Source organism: Bactrocera latifrons, unplaced genomic scaffold (assembly GCF_001853355.1).
Source record: "Bactrocera latifrons isolate USDA-ARS-PBARC rearing strain unplaced genomic scaffold, ASM185335v1 scaffold_131, whole genome shotgun sequence".
Lineage (NCBI taxonomy): Eukaryota > Metazoa > Arthropoda > Insecta > Diptera > Tephritidae > Bactrocera > Bactrocera latifrons.
The window spans coordinates 551,923-570,335 of record NW_017534753.1 but is presented as its reverse complement, the minus strand read 5'-3'; the positions used below and the strand labels follow the sequence as shown (position 1 = coordinate 570,335).

The 18,413-nt window shown below is 34.7% G+C and overlaps 1 protein-coding gene across 6 annotated transcripts in view; it reads left to right on the top strand.

Moving 5' to 3' along the window:
• Positions 1-13,055: 13,055 nt before the first annotated feature.
• The window catches only part of LOC108965018, a 21,604-nt gene continuing 16,246 nt past the window's right edge, over positions 13,056-18,413 (top strand). For 2 of the 6 annotated variants that reach the window (XM_018927163.1, XM_018927162.1), the window contains exons 1-2: positions 13,224-13,301; positions 13,862-13,971. In XM_018927163.1, coding sequence (XP_018782708.1) covers positions 13,294-13,301; positions 13,862-13,971 — 118 coding nt within the window. In that variant the 5' untranslated portion in view covers positions 13,224-13,293. The other 4 variants (XM_018927164.1, XM_018927165.1, XM_018927168.1 and 1 more) reach the window with 4 other exon arrangements.

Genomic DNA, 18,413 nt, shown 5'->3' with positions numbered 1-18,413 from the left:
CTTGGTTAGCGCACGCATGCGGCGCCCGTCACCCCGCATGGTCAGTGCCAAAGAGCACCAGCCGCACGGGTTGGGGGGCTCCGAGTATGCCTTGCGCCTAAGCCCCTGCACCGCGACAAGGTGCCTACCATTCGCAGGAGTTGTTATATATAAGATTTCAACAACTAATTAGTCAGTCAAGCAGCAATCAAGGCAGGAACCTTGTATCGCAAATGGGCCAGAAGTGTCTTGGAAATTAGGGTGCAGTGAAAAGTGTTGCGGAAAGTAAGCAACTTCATTTCTACTGAGTGCCAGGTCACAAAGGCTCCGAGGGCAATGAGATAGTGATCATTAAGAAACCAATGCATTTCCAATGCGACGATCTAGACAGAGGCATGGTAAAGAAATTCAAAACCCGATGGAACGAGCTACTTGGGTAAAAAATCGAAAAGTCATCTGTAAATGTACTCAAAATTCTTATTGACACTCGATAGAAGAGACTGTAGGAAGACGATTGGAATACTAACTGATCACTCTCTGGTGGCGACACACGCCCGCCCGAATGGGAATACTGCAGGATATGTCTAGAACAAGGCACCAGAGGAACAAGGGAGTATCTCTTGTGCATTTGTTCCGCATTAGCAAGACTACGTTGTAAGCATTTGGGATCCCAAGAGGTATCGACAGTGAGGCCACAGTGTTTGTTGAAAGTCGTGTTCAGCGCAGGCATCCCAAAGGTTGACTACTCCTCATGAGAGGATCGCACTCAAGAGTAAGTTACAAGGTAGATTTATCGTAAAAAAAATTTTAGGAACCTTTATTTAGGATTTGATTCTGGAGGAATTGAAACATATTACGTGGACATTCTTTTGTGATCGCGTTTGTTAATATAAATACCAGGTTGTTCAATAAGCTTTGTCGTTTGATAAGAAAAACACAATTTTATTATTCAGTATAATCTCCTGAACATTAATACACTTGCTCCAAGGATTCTCCTATCTGTGGATCTCATTCCTGAAGTGAGAATCCGCTTCAACAGCCGTTATGACCTCTTCATTTGATGCAAAAGGCTTACCACTCATAAATATTGTGAGTTCTGGAAACAAATGGAAGTCGCTGGGTACCAAATCTGGTGAATACGATGGATTTTCCAACAATTCGAACTTTAATTCATGGATTTTAGCAATTGTCATAAAGCTCTTGTGACACGGTGCGTTGTCTAATGAAAAATAATTTTTTTCTTTAGCAAACCCGGTCTTTTTTCATGAATTTTTCCTTTCAATTGGCCCAAAAGGTTACAATAATATTCAGAATTAATTTTTTTACCAGTTGCAAGTAATCCACAAAAAAAATTCCTCTCTCATCCCAAAAACCTGATGCTATAACCATTGTGGGGGATTTCCGGACACGAACTCGTTTCGAAGCCGAAAAACCAGGTTCACACCACTCTTTAGTCTCTTGTTTTGATTCAGGATCATGTTGATAGATGATGGTGATCTCATCCATAGTGATGAATCGACGCACAAATTCCACATTATCCTTTTCAAAACACCCCAAATGTTGCTGAGAAAGTCACATTCAAACTAATCTATCGAGTCTGACTGTCGCTACTTTTGCTGCTCTAGGGAGAGACTAAGAAAAAGAAGACGAATTGCTTTGGAACCCATTGGCTAAATCCTCCATTATCATGCCTTTAAAAGAAGAACAGACATTCACAACGTTATTAAACATATTATTTTCTTATAATGAAAATAAATGTTATAATTTAAGTAGATCTGAAATCTGAAAATTTCCAAATGGGCTTTATTTCGAATATATCGGCCAACGTCATATATTAATATGACACTTCTTATTCTGGCCGACGTAGATCTGTCTCAATGAGCCTTTTGGTTACCGGCACTTACATTTTCAACTCTGGTACAGTCGATTCAAATTCAACCAAAAAACTTTGGTATATACGTACATATATAAATTTGAAGGAAGTGTGAATATATATGGTTACGTATTATATTTATGTACATATGAATATGTTGGGTAAGATCATAAAATTCCCTCAATTAGTTGGTAATATGTTTTAACCGCGAACAGTTAGTTACAACAATCTGTTCAATGGACAGCGTCGAACCGTTAACAGTTTATTTCAGTTTAATACATGTACATATGTTTGTATTTACATTGACTATTCGCTCGCAGATGCCTTAACACATGTATGTACACTTGTACTTGTTAATACCTACATATGTATGTATATACTTATGTAAACTGTATATCCAAAACGCAACCGTGGAGATTGCCTAGAAATGTGTGGTAACTACTTCATCTGTTCGTGGATGAGTGAACACTATGTTACGTTTCCAGGCCACTGGCCGAGCTGCTATTGTTTGCAGTCTACTTGTGCGTTACCGTGATGATTTTACTAATGTGCACCGCACAGTTTAACATGTGTACATGTACATACGTTTGTATATTTGTCCATGTAAAATGCTTCGATTAATTTAGCAAATGTTATCTATCCATACATTACCTATTTATAAATGGAAATGTTTTTGAGTATCAAATTTAAAACGTGGAATGCTCGGATATGAACATAGCTACTCACAGTTCCACATCCTGTGCCATTATTCCTTCGAATTACTTTTTGTTTTATGTTTGAAAATTTACATAATTTAATTTTGAAATGTTTCTTCTTTTTCTAATTAAATTGAGTTTCTGTTGATTGAAACATTTACTAAACAAAATTTTTGCGCTGCATTTTTGCTAATACACTTTTTTATTGAAAATTTATCACAAAGAAATTAGGGGGAACGCTGCGAGTACGTGTTATTGATGAGTATAATAACAGAAATTTTCACAAAGATAATTTCTTTAAAATACAAAATTCTTCAATTCAGTCTTCAACCAACCAATAATTGTGACCTAGATTGGGAAGCAAACTGTCACAGTACGGAATCGTGGAGGCCGACCAAAAAAACTGATGAAAGAACTGAAGGCGCAATTGTGAGATGTGAAAAAGTTCCAATTTAAAATTGATTAGCAATTGTTAAAGGAAAGTTATTGAAACGGATGGTTACCAAAGGTATAAATACTTTTTTTTTTCAATAGCCTGTTTTTGGCAGATCACGTGAATCATCACACTATATAACGCGTGAGTTCTATCAAGCTGGCATGTTATTTTTGTCAAAAAAAATCAGGTGTTTTAGCATTTCATAAAAAGATTTAAGTAATTTATCCATACATAAAACGACCTCTATATGTGTAGTAATTTTAAAGTCCCAAAAGTAATTATTTTGTAAGATCTAGCTATACTGGGAAATGTTATAAAAACCTCAATTTTGAGGCGCTTTCACACTGTAATAAGTTGAGCATCCTTGCTGTACAATGTTTACAAATCGTTCAATTTATTACGAAAATTACTATTCGTAACATCATCACTCATATTGAGTCCCAGTATACATTATTAGATAATATTCGACCGAATAGACCACGTCTATTGTACGATATGTAAAGTTTAAAATCTATGCGGACACTGTTATGAGTAAAACACATTAGCTCATTTTCATTGATGTAACTCACATATTGGCCGATATATGTAGTAAAAAGTCACCCGGAAGTTCGATTATCTTTATATTATTAGATATATGGGGACAACCGTTGTCAGAGAAGTGCTATCCCTGAATTTCAATTATATATCTCAGCTATTGACCGATATTTTCTATAAAAGGTCAACTATAGGTAACGGGGTCTAAGTATTCCGCACCTACCTTGATGGATTTGAACAATTTTTGGTCATAAGGTACCAAGGGCATTATTCGTGCAAAGTTTAATCCCGTTATGATTTTTATACCAGCTCCCATAACGCTTTCTCACACCATCCCAGCGGCAAATTTTTACGTCTATGTAGCATTTAGTTATTGATTTATAATGCTTTTAGTCGTTTTGAACAGTACCGTTCTATTGGGAGTGAACGAGATTTTCATCCGATTTTATCCATTTTCACACTATAGGTAGGAGTTTTTGTAGTATTTGTGTTGCTTTTTTTCCAAAGATGCCCCTTTCTAATAAGTTTTCTATCTTAATTAGGTACTTAGTTATGGCACTTTAGAGGTTTTCGGTTAACTGTGGTCCGATTACGCCCATCTACAAACCTGAACTGTTTTTGCACTAAGGAATCTGTAATAACAAGTCAAGATATCTCAATTTTTACTCAAGTTACAACTTACACGGATGGACGGACAAACAGACAGCCAGTCAACCGGATTTCAACTTTTCTCGTCACCCTGATCATTCATACATATACATATATACAACCTAGATTAGTTTGAGGTGCTACGTACAACCGTTAGGCGAACAAAACTATATACTATGTAGCAACTGCTTGCAAGTGTATAAAAATAAATACCATAGAATGTTCTCTCGAATCATAATAAACATTATCCTTGACAATGGAAGTTTCTGCTTTTTTCTCTAAAGAAGTAGGGAATCTCGAAATGGTTCACTCTTAAGAATGGCGGATAAGCAAAGGGAAACTGTTCTTTTCAGTGATGAGTTCAAATTTAATTTAGTAAGAAATGATGCCGTGTGCTACGTTTGACGATAGTTACGGTCTGGAGATGATTTTCTGGTTCTATTTTGGGGTTGCTTCATCGCATAAATAAACTATGGATCGGTACGTCTATAGACACATTATGGAATCCGTAATGATGCCAAATGCTGAATGGGAAATGCCATTTAAGTGGGTCTTCGACCCGAAGCATACGTCAAAGGTAATAGAAACATTTATCCAGAGGAATAAAGAGAATGTAATGGAGTGGCACCCACAATCCCCAGACCTTAAGCTCATATAAAATAGGTTATAAAAAAGAGAATTGATCCCAGTAAGGGGAAATATATTCCTAACGATACTGGATAATCTTATAGCTTGAATACCGCGGGGGTGCAAAGTACTTATTGAAAGTAATGGGTTTTGCAGCAAAATACTAAGTTTTTCTTCCATTTTAGCAAAACTAATGTATCGTTTTCTTTGAGTTGCAATTGTTTTGTATTATCTACAATTGCCGATTCTACATAATTTGATCCGACAGGCATCAGGAAAATATTCTTTCTAAGTTTTAGTAACATATAAGTATTTCAATGATTGATTTATAGTAAAATTTTGACAATTTTTAGCCATGAGAATCGAATATAAAGAATCAGATGGAAGTTATGATTGTGTTAGCCTAATCTCCTTCTCGTGAGATGTTAGGTTGGGATTGTATTCCTTCCAGTTGCCGGTTCGCTTAGCTTTGCTGAAAAGCCTTCGAACCGATTTCCTAAGTTTGGCGAGTTTACTTGACTACCAAGGACTGTTTAAATTTGTTTGAAATCTGTGAGGCTTCGTTCTGTGTAGTGTATGTTGGTAATATATCCCAGAGTTCTATAGAAATTTTTCCTGCTGCAATAATTCTATCCCAGAGTTCTATAGAGCTTTTTCCTGCTGTTACTACCGTGAAGGGAAATTCAACTTGTTTTGTCCTTTGAATACAACTACGCCTTCTTCCTATGTAATACAATTTTAATTTTCACTGCGAGAAAGAAATTTCCCACGTTTTTTCCCGCAAGAAGCTGTTCGGACTATACTGAACGATGTTAGGCATAAGTAATAACTAAGAATGCACCCTGCCAAGAAACCGAACAGATGGTTCACTAGCGATCGGAATCACGTTCTTGTAAGGAATCTTTTATATACATATATTTTTTACTTTTTCCTCACTTAAGTGCCATATTTTATCTAAGAGATACAGTTAACATTTCTTAAATCAGACTTCATATCTAATTATTGTAATTTGGTATTTCCTCATAGCCATCAGAACTTTATTTCCACTTTATATATATATTGGTAGTCGTGCTTTATTTTTTGAGATTTTCCTTTTTTCAAATTTATATTCAGATTTTGTGAAAGTGCTACAATCTTATTTTGAGATCGATTTATCTGCCAACTAATAAAGAACAATTGAATTTGTCTGCACCATCCCAACAAGTCGCTCAGAGTGTCATTGTTAAAGTTATAATAATGAAGTTATGTAAATATACAATAGTTTGTTGATGTAAAATTTGTTGTACAAATAAATACTTCCGGCAAAAAATAAATGTGTTTGTTTTGACAAATAACAACTGTAATTATTTTATAATTGGTTAATTTGAAGATAAACACAAGAATAAATGTTAACATCGGTTGCACGGAAGTTATAATACCCTTAAATAATAAAATGATTTTTCATACAAGAATTTGATTTTAATATAAGCTATATTAGCCCAATCTGAATAATTTTCTCTAATCTAATTCTAGAAATATTCATTGCAAATTTTTTAAAGCTACCTTGTCAAGTAAAAAAGTCTTCCATATAACGATAATTTGTCTGGCAGCCATATGCTATATTAGGCCGATATGTAGGTTCAAACAAATGAAAAAAAAGGGACATCTACAAGATATTTCAGAAACTGACTGAAAGTGTATACAGACAAAAAGACATGCTTAAGTCGCCTCAGAGCATAATAAAAAAGTTTCATTGAGAACATATTTATTTTAGTTGGTATGAGAGTAATGGGTCGTCCTCATTGGGTAAATCTTTGTTTTTTTTTTTATTTTAACTTTTTATGAAAGTGCAGACAATTTATTCGATTGCTTTTAAGCTTTAAGATTAAAGTAAGAAGGTTGGGTTCGCAACAATGGAGTTTTAGTTAGATTACAATTGCAAGTGGGTGGAGTCAAATGCAGAAAAAATTAGAGAAAAAATTTGTAATAATAACAGTTGTCATACTACAATAAGTAAGATTGTTCTTTCTTTTTTATACTCTTGCAGTATGTTGCTACAGAGTAGAAAATTTTTGTCATTATAAAGGTTGTTTGTAACATAATGTAATAAATGAACAGGATGATAGTCGAGTTGCATATCGGCTGATTAACTATCCGTCCATTCCATTCCATGTTTAATGTACATATTTCACAAAGTAAATTGATTATATCGACCAAACTTACTAAAGTGGAGTTTTTTTGATCACATCATTATATACTTGTATTTTAATGGTTGAAATCGGATGATCATCAAGTCATCTTCTCATATATTGTTTATGTTGAAAACTATTCAAAATGCTAAAACCCCAAATAAGTCCGTTGGAATCATAAAATTTTACAGCTAGAATGGCACTGAAGAGTTTCAAGAGAAACAATTTAAAAATTTGACAATGAGCGTGGCACCGCCGAACTTCAGGCGAAGTCCTTAACACATTTCAATAAAATTTGGTGCATAACATTATATTTGCTTCATTATGTCAGAGTGTGAAATGGACGAAGTCGAACAAGAACCTCCGTTCTTACTGGATATTGAGCCATAGGCAATGTTAAATATATTTTCGGACCCAAGATTTATTTCGGAAAGCGAGGTGCAAACTTTCAAGCATTTTCTCCTCCATGGTCCAGCATTAGCAAGACTGCAATGGAAAAAACTCGGGAGTGTTACCTTCGGCGAAGCAGAAGACATAAACCAAACTAACGTAATAGAAAAAATTTCGATATTATAGTATATCGTTGAATATGTTAGTTAACTTAAAGAAATTAGGGGGCGTCGCCCACTAATAACAGTGTATGCTGGTGTCTTAAATGGATATATTTTTTTTTATCACAAATATCTTATTAAGTTATTAAAATTATTTAAAAAATATATTTTGGAAACGAAGAAAAATTAGACTAAGTGAGTTTGTTTATAATGTAAGTTAATGGTATACCAAATTTGATTGCAATTCAATCAAGGTTTCGGCTAATAACGAATGTTGACTTCTCTTCTTTCTTTATGGTATACAGTTTTGCAAGAGTATGAAATGTTCGGTTGCAGTCGAACATAGCCAGTGCCGGCCCGTCCATAGAGGCAAATTAGGTAATTGTCTAGGACGCAAGAATTGTCGGCCGGCATTTTTTGTAAATTTTCGTTACTCATTTTATTTATTTAGCTAAAATATATAACAATTTACGAAATTAGTTTTATAATTAAATAATAAACAACAACGTCGGTTTTATTAAGTTTTTTTGAATAATAGGTTTGTTGCTTGGCGTACATTGTTGAACGTTATTCTGAGTAACCCGTTGATTAGCACAAAAATTAGAGCGCTAATTTTCGAAAACTTTTCTCAGCAATTGGGGCGGTATGTCAATAAGAACGTGCTGAATATTCTCATACAAGGGGTCAAACTTCCAGATTTTATCTATGTAGACTTCACAAAATTCCACAAAAATTAGACCAACGGTATTAATTCATTGGCTGTGTGGCCGTTTTGTTGAAAGCAAAGTTTTTCCGCACCAACATCCTCCTATTCCGGCACAAAAGTCATTAATCAGCGTAGCGATGATGTGTCGCGCAACCCGAAGCATTATTTTGGTAACAAACGATGTACGTTTTGCAAATGTTGTTTCGGAGTAAGTCAGTTCATTATGACATAGCAAACCAAACTGAGTATAATTCAAATAACAGCTATCAAAAAGACCAACTCCGAAGAAAGTATTGCCTCATTTAAAACTACACGTCTAAAATCACACCCTATATTCAATGTATTCAACTATTTAAAAACACATATTCACAGCGATAAAGCGTTAATCATTGAATGACGAATTACATTATGGTCAAAGTGAATCGTCAATTCAACCGCCTGAAAACAAGAATTTTTGCTTTGCCACTTTGTCATATTAGCACTACGGAATCTTTTTGCCCCTTAACTTAACTGAATTCAATTATTATTTAACATTTACAGTGGATGACGTGATTTGCATACCTGAAACGTATGAAATTGTTAGTTGCTTAAGATACTCGCACATAAATGTATGTACACAAACGAATTATATGTTTACAAATATACACTGTTCCTTGGTTATACACACTTGCATGCATACACACATATGTATTTGCGCATGTTTGCTTGAACCTTTGACCGGTGGAGATTTTGTGCCAAGTTGACGGCATTATGCTCCTTTGCGATGAACTTTGCGATGGGAATGTTTAAACAAATAAATTCGCTAAATCAGAATTACATTTGTATGTATATGAATACATATGCAAATTCGTATACATATATTACTTCAGTAGACATTATCATCAAAATAAAACAGAACATATAGTACATAGTTATTCTCCTTTGGTCCGCTGAAATTATATGCAAATATTTGAAAATCGGTCTACATCTTTTCTTAGATTTCATAAACTTTTATTCTTCCACCATAATACCGGTTAATATAAGAGATATCTTGGACATTAAAATGTGTCATGTATTTGTATATAGTATGTACATAGGAAGAGGAAAGGAAGAGGAAGACCTCCACTCCGTTGGAAGGACCAAGTGGAGAAGGACCTGGCTTCACTTGGAATATCTAATTGGCGCCACGTAGCGAAAAGAAAAAACGACTGGCGCGCTGTTGTTAACTCGGCTATAATCGCGTAAGCGGTGWCTACGCCAATCAAGAAGAAGAAGAATGGATGAGTCACTGGATGGAAAATNATTGGCGCCACGTAGCGAAAAGAAGAAACGACTGGCGCGCTGTTGTTAACTCGGCTATAATCGCGTAAGCGGTGACTACGCCAATCAAGAAGAAGAAGATGTACATACATACATACGTATGTATATCGATCAGTCCATAAGATGTCTAAAGAAAATAGAATAGTAATGTGTTCGACTTTTAGTATACATATACTTTTCTAAAAAAATAAATAATGTATGAATGAATGTCTTAGAATTTTTTAGAGTGTAAAATTTTTGGCTATGACAGAAAGTGGTTCTTCCCTACAATTTCCCTTTAAATTTAAGTATTTGTTTTGTAATATTTATCCATATGATGTTGCTGCATGTCCGTGAATGCTGAGACCTTATGACAGTAGTTGACTAACTTACCATACCAATGTCAATCCATTAACACTAAGGCAGCTATCTCACTGGCCTCGGCGGAGATACCGAGATACGGCCACTTAAACTGTGGTAGCGAGATAAAATATAATTGAAAATTACCGCTATATCCAAGAGAGATACTAGAAAGAGCAATACGATAATTCGTTTTATTTAACACTTGTCGACGTCATATATTCATTCTGTTTTCGTTAACTGTAAAATTTTGCATGCTTCTTCAGAATAATAAAAAAAATTTGCACTTGCTCATATTTTAGAAAAAATTAAATAAAAGTTTTGTAGATTTTCATTTTCGGCGTTTGTCAAAAGTTTTAGATTCACATAGATACGTTTTGGAAACATCGGTGTTCTAAAAAGTAATTTAATGACAAATGTACAAAGAGATAACATCGCTATGTTGTAATCTGTCTTTCTAATGGATTTAGGCGACGTTATGAACTGATAAGGGGAAAAATCTAATCGTCATTTATGATTTGATATACATAATTTGACCGAAAATTTAACGTTCAATTTGAAAGACATAACAGTGCTGCGGATAATATTTGTATACTAATGTACTTTGTAATGACAATGTTGCAGCACAAATAAAATAACAAATTATCAAACTTCCAATTTTAATTAGCAGTTATTTGGCGCGTTCAATACAATTATAACCGTGCCAAGTATTTATGTATGTATGTATACTATGAATGTAAAAAGTTCCGACAGAATTCAGTCGAAAGTCAAAGTCAAAACCAACTGTCTAACCTAGTTTTCGTGCAAGTCAAGCCGAAGTATGGCGATCATTTCAAGTAAAAACAGGCTATTAAAAACGTATCGAGTGCTTTTAACGGTTTTTAAACTTCAATTCATTATGCAAATTGTTAGTGCGATTGAAGTATACACAAGTATGTATTGTTTGCACTCATTTTTATTTAGGATTGGGCCACCGTTAGAACAGGTGATAGCTGCGTTATATCAGATTCGACTTTTCCTCTTGTAGTCACATCTTTTTTTTAATTTTGATAAATGGTCCATACTTGATAATAATCAGTATTGTTCTATAACGTAGAAAACAAGTTGTCATTTGCATTATATTTTCTTCGTATATCGAACCTTAACTAAGTGAAAGTGAAAACATACACATGTACATCTCTTAGAAACCAATTAGAAAACATATAACATAAAAACTAATATTTTATTTTTTATATTATATAATATTACAATTAGCGTATTCAAGATTTATCGACTATGCTTTACTATTTATATAAGAAGAACCAATTATTATTGTGTTGCTTGGGGGGTATTTGAATATTTTTACATTAGAACGCCCAGCGGTCATGTGAAATTTACATTTTCATCAAAACGCGTTGCCTGCGATGTACCGTTTTGTGTGCGCGCAAAATGTGCTGTGTGGATGGCAAGGTGGTGAATCGCCGTTGTTCAGTAATGAGAGATTGGTGCTGTAACTTACGGATGGACAATGTCTCATTATACATTGATATACATATATGTATGTACTCGTATGTATGTGCATACATGCCTACTTATACGCGTATAGAAAGCGGCACGCTGTAATTGGTGATGCATTTTTTAACTGCCGATGTTGACAGTTCTGTGCAATTTAGCGGGAATACATAATTGTACCTTCGCTCAAACACCGTACTAAGCCCACATAAGTATTCCCGTTGTTAACCGCTTTTTTGTTGCCAATTCGCTGTATGCTTCATCTTATAATATCAAACGCTTAACCCACGGCCGAGCATTAAAATGCAGTGATCACACATTAGTGTAATAATTAATCAGTTATAATTAGCATTTTTGCTACCATAAAATATTATTATATAAAATTACAGATCGCTTTAATATCAATATACTATTTATTTATTTCGTTTGGGTGTAGAAATGTTTTGTATGCCCGAGGAATGTCTACTAATGAACATTAGATGATTGGACAATATATAAGGTGTATTCCAAAGTAAACAGGACTGAATCTAACGACTTGATGAAAAAAGTTTGAATAAAATAAATTGATTTTGCCGAAAAAACCATTTTTTTTTGTTTAATGTCCTGTTTACTTTGGAATGCACCTTGTATACTTGATTAACTTTAATGGTTCCAAAACTTATGTATTGTTTACCAAAAATTACCTTATAATTATAATTGCGGATTTAATTGTCAAAACTATTCAAGCTAAGTAAACAATTGCTGGTAGGAACCTTGTCTTAGATACCCCTATGGAACCAGAATCGGCAAAAATGGAATTGTCAAGAAGAACTTCCATATAGCGGTATGGCTTGAAACTCTAAAAGCAAGATAACTTTCATGGGAAACAGACCGGGATATGACACAAGTACATTCCACTCATTTAGGTGGAAGTCTGTACCCACTTTACGCTAGAAATTAATAAAGGAACAAACAAAAGTTGATTTTGAGGGTATAGTTAACGGCGCTGTCGTAATCATCACCTATGAAACTCGGAATTTTTAAAGTTTTTCTATACTTGTATAAAACGGTCGGTTCTCAAGGCTATTCCGTGTCGCCTTCTATGCTTGAAAATCGAGCTGGTAGCGCTGCATCGACGCAGAAGAAGCTTATTTTTCAAGTTTTTAAAGAATTGTAACGATTAGTTCAATAATTTTTTTTATATCGACTCAGTCCTTTTACTTTTCGGACCAACCCTGTAGTCTAAAATAAATATTTTTGAAAGTCCTTCTAAATGAAGAACCTTATACAGAAGGGAAAAGGTCTCTTATATACCAATTAAGTCTTTCTAACAAATGCATGTACCATATATTTTATTTAAAGCAAACGATCAAAGTGTCATAATGATTGAGTAAATAATAGTTGGTAATTGAAGATATTTTATTGTATTTAATTTTTAAAAGAAGATTGATTTGATACAGAAATTTACTTAAAGTACCATACACACACACATTTATAATTTTCCAAAAAAGTTTAGCAAACTTGTTAATAACAGAGCCAGTTTTCTCACGGGGTATTTTCGTATGGTTACACGAAAGGTATATGTATATAATCTCTGATGAATATGTGTGGCTGTTGCATTTGTAAGCCAACGTGTTTGCGATCTACAGACCGGACCTGATAGTGTTTGTAGCTAGGCCTGGTAGACTTGTGTGCGGCTAGGATGGCGGCTTCGGTGAGTGAGCGCCGGTTCCGCGACTGAGTAGCTTGTGGCGCGAAACATTCAGTTTGCATTAAGCCAGAGAGCCGGTCGGACGCGTTTCTTAGTTTCTTCGAGCCTTCAGTGTACGTGTGTTAGCATTACTTTTGTTTTTATTTGACTTTTCTATTCGGCTGTCTATTTAAGTGTTCGTATATTTGTTAGCTCATCATCGTCGTAGTTTTAGGAGTGTGTGATCTCCAGCTGTCTACTGGTGCAATCCGCCTTGTATGCCCGAGTGTGTTCCTTTTATTTCTTATTCGGATACAATTTAGTGGACGTACAAACGTCCGAACTTCGAACTAAAATATCAAATACAAAACTCAATTCGCCTAATGTTTCGTAACATCCGCAGAGCCTTTGTTTCAAATTCTAATAGTCACGCAATCCTCACCTACATACTGTTTGAATTAATTATACGCATATTTATATGGATATATACTATGTATGCGTATGTTCTTAATAAATATTGACGTAATTCGGCAAAGGCTTTCCTATATGTTTGGTAGTTTCGATGGATATTCGGTGAAGCGAAGAGTTGTGAATTCAAAGTGTAATTACAGTTTATTTCTAAAACTTATTATCGTTTCAAGGTTTCAACACTACAGTACAAAAAATAATGAAAACCCGCTGAATAATCAATGGCTTTGTGTGTAGTGAAAATAAAATATAATAAAATCCCCCCGCGAATATACGGCAGCAAAGCTCCCGTTCCCATATTTGTAAACTTCATTTTCATATTTTCTTCTCTAATATAAGTAATTTCTTAATGATTAAAAAATGGATTTCTGGTTGCAGCGTTTATAATTCCAACTATAAAATGATCGGCAATAGAGTATGGCGAGCTTTAAGTCTCACCTGTTTCATTGGAGTAGCGATATCATCATGTGGACTAGCTCAAGCAAAAGGTGAGAAAACAAATTGACTCGAAGTAGCTTTTTAAGTGTATTTAATAGTGTTCTCTGTTTTCGTTCTTTACTATTTTCTGTATTTAATTGTGGCGCTGCTGTCATTAAGCGTCGAACACCAAGTGTTTAAATTGTGATCGTGATGTTCTTGTGTAAAATATACATATCTGAAAAAAGAGTAAAAAACAAAGTATTAGCGTAAATTTCGAAAAAATCCAATCCTATATAGAAATAATATTTGAGTTTTATAAAATGAAATGTGTGGCATGGCTGCAGATAACGCGACTGCTATGAATATCGGTTTTATCCACCTAATTTTAAGTGAAATGCCACAAAATACCAAACGTTAAAATTCTTAATAAAGGAATCAGATTTGATCACTGTTTTGGAAGTATTATTCAGATCAAATAGAAAGATACACAATCAAGACGTCATCAAAATAATATTTTTTTTAAAATAAATTATCAAATCTTATTAATAATATATGGGGAAAAGGATTATGCAAATGCCTTTTGAAACTTTTCACCGGAGTAAGTTGTGCAATTAAAATTATGACAATTGTTTGTTTTGCTATGACAATGAAATTTTTGTTGTTTTTACTCAAGTTGATAGGAACAATTTTTTCTAACTGGTTACTCGTCGTCAAAGAAGGCAAATTTAAAATGATTAGACGGGAGGGAGCGGTTAAAATTTCCGAAACCCCGTATAATCACTCTCTTGCAGTTTACCAAACTTAATTTCGTATTTCAGTTTCAAATACAGCCAGAATTTGCTCGCGAGAGCATGAGAAATATGCGACGTTGTCCGATTTGCAATGCCACTTCAACAATTTCATATATTCACATAAGATTTAAGGTGGAGTTGGCAGACGTAAAACTTGTTTCGCAGTCTACACACTGCACAAAGCCTCGTTACTTGAAAATTACTCGCTGGAAACTCGTAGATCTACTAATACGCTTACCGCACATTCAAATCCATATATAGAAACGCCTATTAATAATGTGCATATGCACACCATATACTCGCACACACTTACACACACATACGAATATATATATGTAGGGTGTGTGTAGATTTGTACATTTGTGTTATTGTGTTGTGCGCACTCCAACGCTACATGATGTCATAATTCACGCGAAAAGCAAAAACAGAAGAAGTGAAAAGCATTAAAGTAGTCTAAAAAAGCTGACCTCGTTATTTTCCTGACTCTCTGCTGATCGTTTAGTGGAATTGATTTACCACATTCAGGCGGAAAATGTATTGTACTTGCTCAAGTGGTGTATCATTATGTAAATAGCTTTCTCCGTTCACAAGTGTGGCCATACACACAACAACAAGTAACGCAATTTGGGTTGACATCGACGCGAATCGGTAACATTACACTCCATTCAATTACACAAAATATTCACGCGATAATACATACTCATATTTATATATTCTCTAGTATGTGGTTATAAGTTTGGTTTATGTTATGTCTGGCATTCAAGTTGGCGATGAGCAAGGCAAAATAAACAAAAGACTTAGGCGACGAACTTGACTGAAAAAGAACACCAACTAAATATACTGCGTGACAAGGCCTTGAGATGCCATATTTATACATATTCACTTAAATGCGCTGAGCAGCTCAGTATGACATAATTTCTATATACACAAATAATTGTTGCCTTTGTTGTGTTTACAAGTGCATATGTCATGTCTCCAACATTTACAGATTATAATGATTCAGCGTTGGACATCATAAACGAATAAAAGAAATCATCAATGTGAAATGAAGTTGCTTATTGACACGTACCTACGCTAATTCATAAAGTTATATGTACCAAAGTGTATTTATAATAAGAACGTTAGTGGAAGAGATCTCGCGAATTAATTAAAACCGCAAAATTTGTTCTTTGCGTGTGTGAGCGGTTGGCAAAGCCACGCAACGGATTATTTTGCCAAAGTATCTTAGAAATTACTTGCACAAGCACGCTTAAGCTACAACTACATACTTAAGTAGACTACTCATCGGCAGGTTGTGTGGGCGAACTTGTGCTGGCAGAGATTGTTGTCTAAAGATAAATGCGAATAAAGAGAATTGAATTGCTTGAAAGTTATAATGACAACCGTGCTGAATGTGTGTTGGCGAATCCAGTCATAGCCAAGTCTAGAGCGAATGACTACAAGCCACCTTCATGTCCAATAATGATGATGACTTTGGGAAGTCGTAATGGGTGGGGAATTGTGTGTGATTGCGAAAGTAAATGGCCAGCACGTGCACAGTGGACAAGTTGTGGAGGAACCCATGAAAAAGTATCTATTAGCCGAATATGTTTACCCTCAGTTCGAATTTCCAACGTGATGAAATATGGTATTCATTCGCAAGTAGATGATGTTGTTTGTTAGTAGTAAAATATTGAGGAGCATTTTGCGAATTAAGAGAGAAACTAAGTTGACTTATACCTTCGGATGGTTTGGAATATATTTATAGTGTATGTAAAACCATATAGAATTTATTGTATTCAGGAGCATTTTTTCGAAAACATTATATACAAGGTTAATCACCAGTGTTCTCTTGTATGAAAAATAAATTTTGTTTTTTAGACATTAAACTCCTTAGAGTTAATTATTAGTTCTAAGGAACTTTTTTTTACGAATTTGCAAGGACTAAAATAACGAATTTGTTTCGTTTTGTGAGTATATTTTCTTAATGATTACCGCGTACATTTGAAACAGATTTTTTAAAGATATCAGAAATGAAAGTCGTCTTAGCTGTTATCCATTATATTCAAAGTCATCTAAAGTATGTTTCTACGAAGTTTGATGGATTAAAAAAATTAGATTTTATATAGAATCTTACGAGTTATATAATCGTATATTGCTTAGACGCTAAAACTCGCATCGACTTCTAGTGTTCCCAGTCTCGTCACTTTCAATGTTACTTTAAAATTAAAGTGTAGTCTTTTGTTGCAAATAATATTATATAGCACTTCATCTTCAACGAAGTGGTTGTAAGAATATCCGACTTAGTTCAAAGCTTTGATTAACTAAACTATTGTGAATGAGCTAGCAACTTTTTGTTTGTCACAGCACATAATTTACTTAGAAAACCAACAACCCTGCACATGTGCAAGAATCTCTATAATTGACGTCATTGCCTTCTACCAAACTAGTCTTTCTAATTCTACTTTGTTATTAAGTTCAGAGAAATACCATTCAAGTGTTTGGGCTTCGTTTATCATGTTTCCATTATCCAATGGAAGCATTTTCACCCGAGTCCCAAAAAATACCAGTTAAACTAACTATCCGATTTTTGTGTTTATGGGCCTTAAGAAATGTCATTGGACGTTCACCCATTTCTGACATATGGTATGTCATGAAACTTTAAGACAGGTTTTTTATTTGTGTCGCGAACCATGTAGAAAAAGTATTTAAAAGCAGGTCAGATCACCTGATCGTAAAGCTGAACATAATGGATAAAACAAAGGAGCAATCCTTTTGGAAATGATTTCTTTACCGAAAACTTTAATGATTAACTATATATTATACTTCTTATTTATATATGCTATTTACAAAATTTTGGTACTGGAATGGTATTAGATCAATTAAAAAAAAAACTAAAGCAAATTAAGTTATCTTCAATTTTAGATATTACTCATATTGGAAATATTTAACATATATGAAAATAGTTTGCATACAGCTGTTAATTTTTCTGAAGACTGCCTTCTCCTTGAATACTACACCGAGATGATAATCTTGCTGGTGGTGGTCGTGGTTAACCCAGTGCCCGATTAACGATTTTGACGCATTTTTGTTTTGCTAGATTTAGAAATTCTCGACAAACAGTTATATCTGCAGAAATAATTTTTACAAGAAGAAAGTAAATTTCAATTTCATGAATTGAAGTTTGTTTCATGAAATCCAATTGTAACATCGACGGTAATTTTGCAAAAACGGCTTCCATTAGGACCTTAGGTTAARGTTTCTTCTTCTTCTTGATTGGCGTAGTCACCGCTAATGCGATTATAGCCGAGTTAACAACCGTGCGCCAGTCGTTTCTTCTTTTCGCTACGTGGCGCCAATTAGATATTCCAAGTGAAGCGGCTTCCCCCGGCGGGTACTGCGTCGAATACTTCAGAGCTGGAGTGTTTTCGTCYATCCGGACAACATGACCTAGCCAGCGTAGACGCTGTCTTTTAATTCGCTGAACTATGTCAATGTCGTCGTATATCTCGCACAGCTCATCGTTACATCAAATGCGATACTCGCCGTGGCCAAAGCGCAAAGGACCATAAATCTTTCGTAGAAGGTTCTCTCGAAAACTCGCAACGTCGATCATCCGTTGTTGACATCGTCCAAGCCAACAACGCACCATATAGCAGGACGGGAATTATGAGTGACTTATAGAGTTTGGTTTTTGTTTGTCGAGAGAGGACTTTGCTTCTCAATTGCCTACTCAGTCC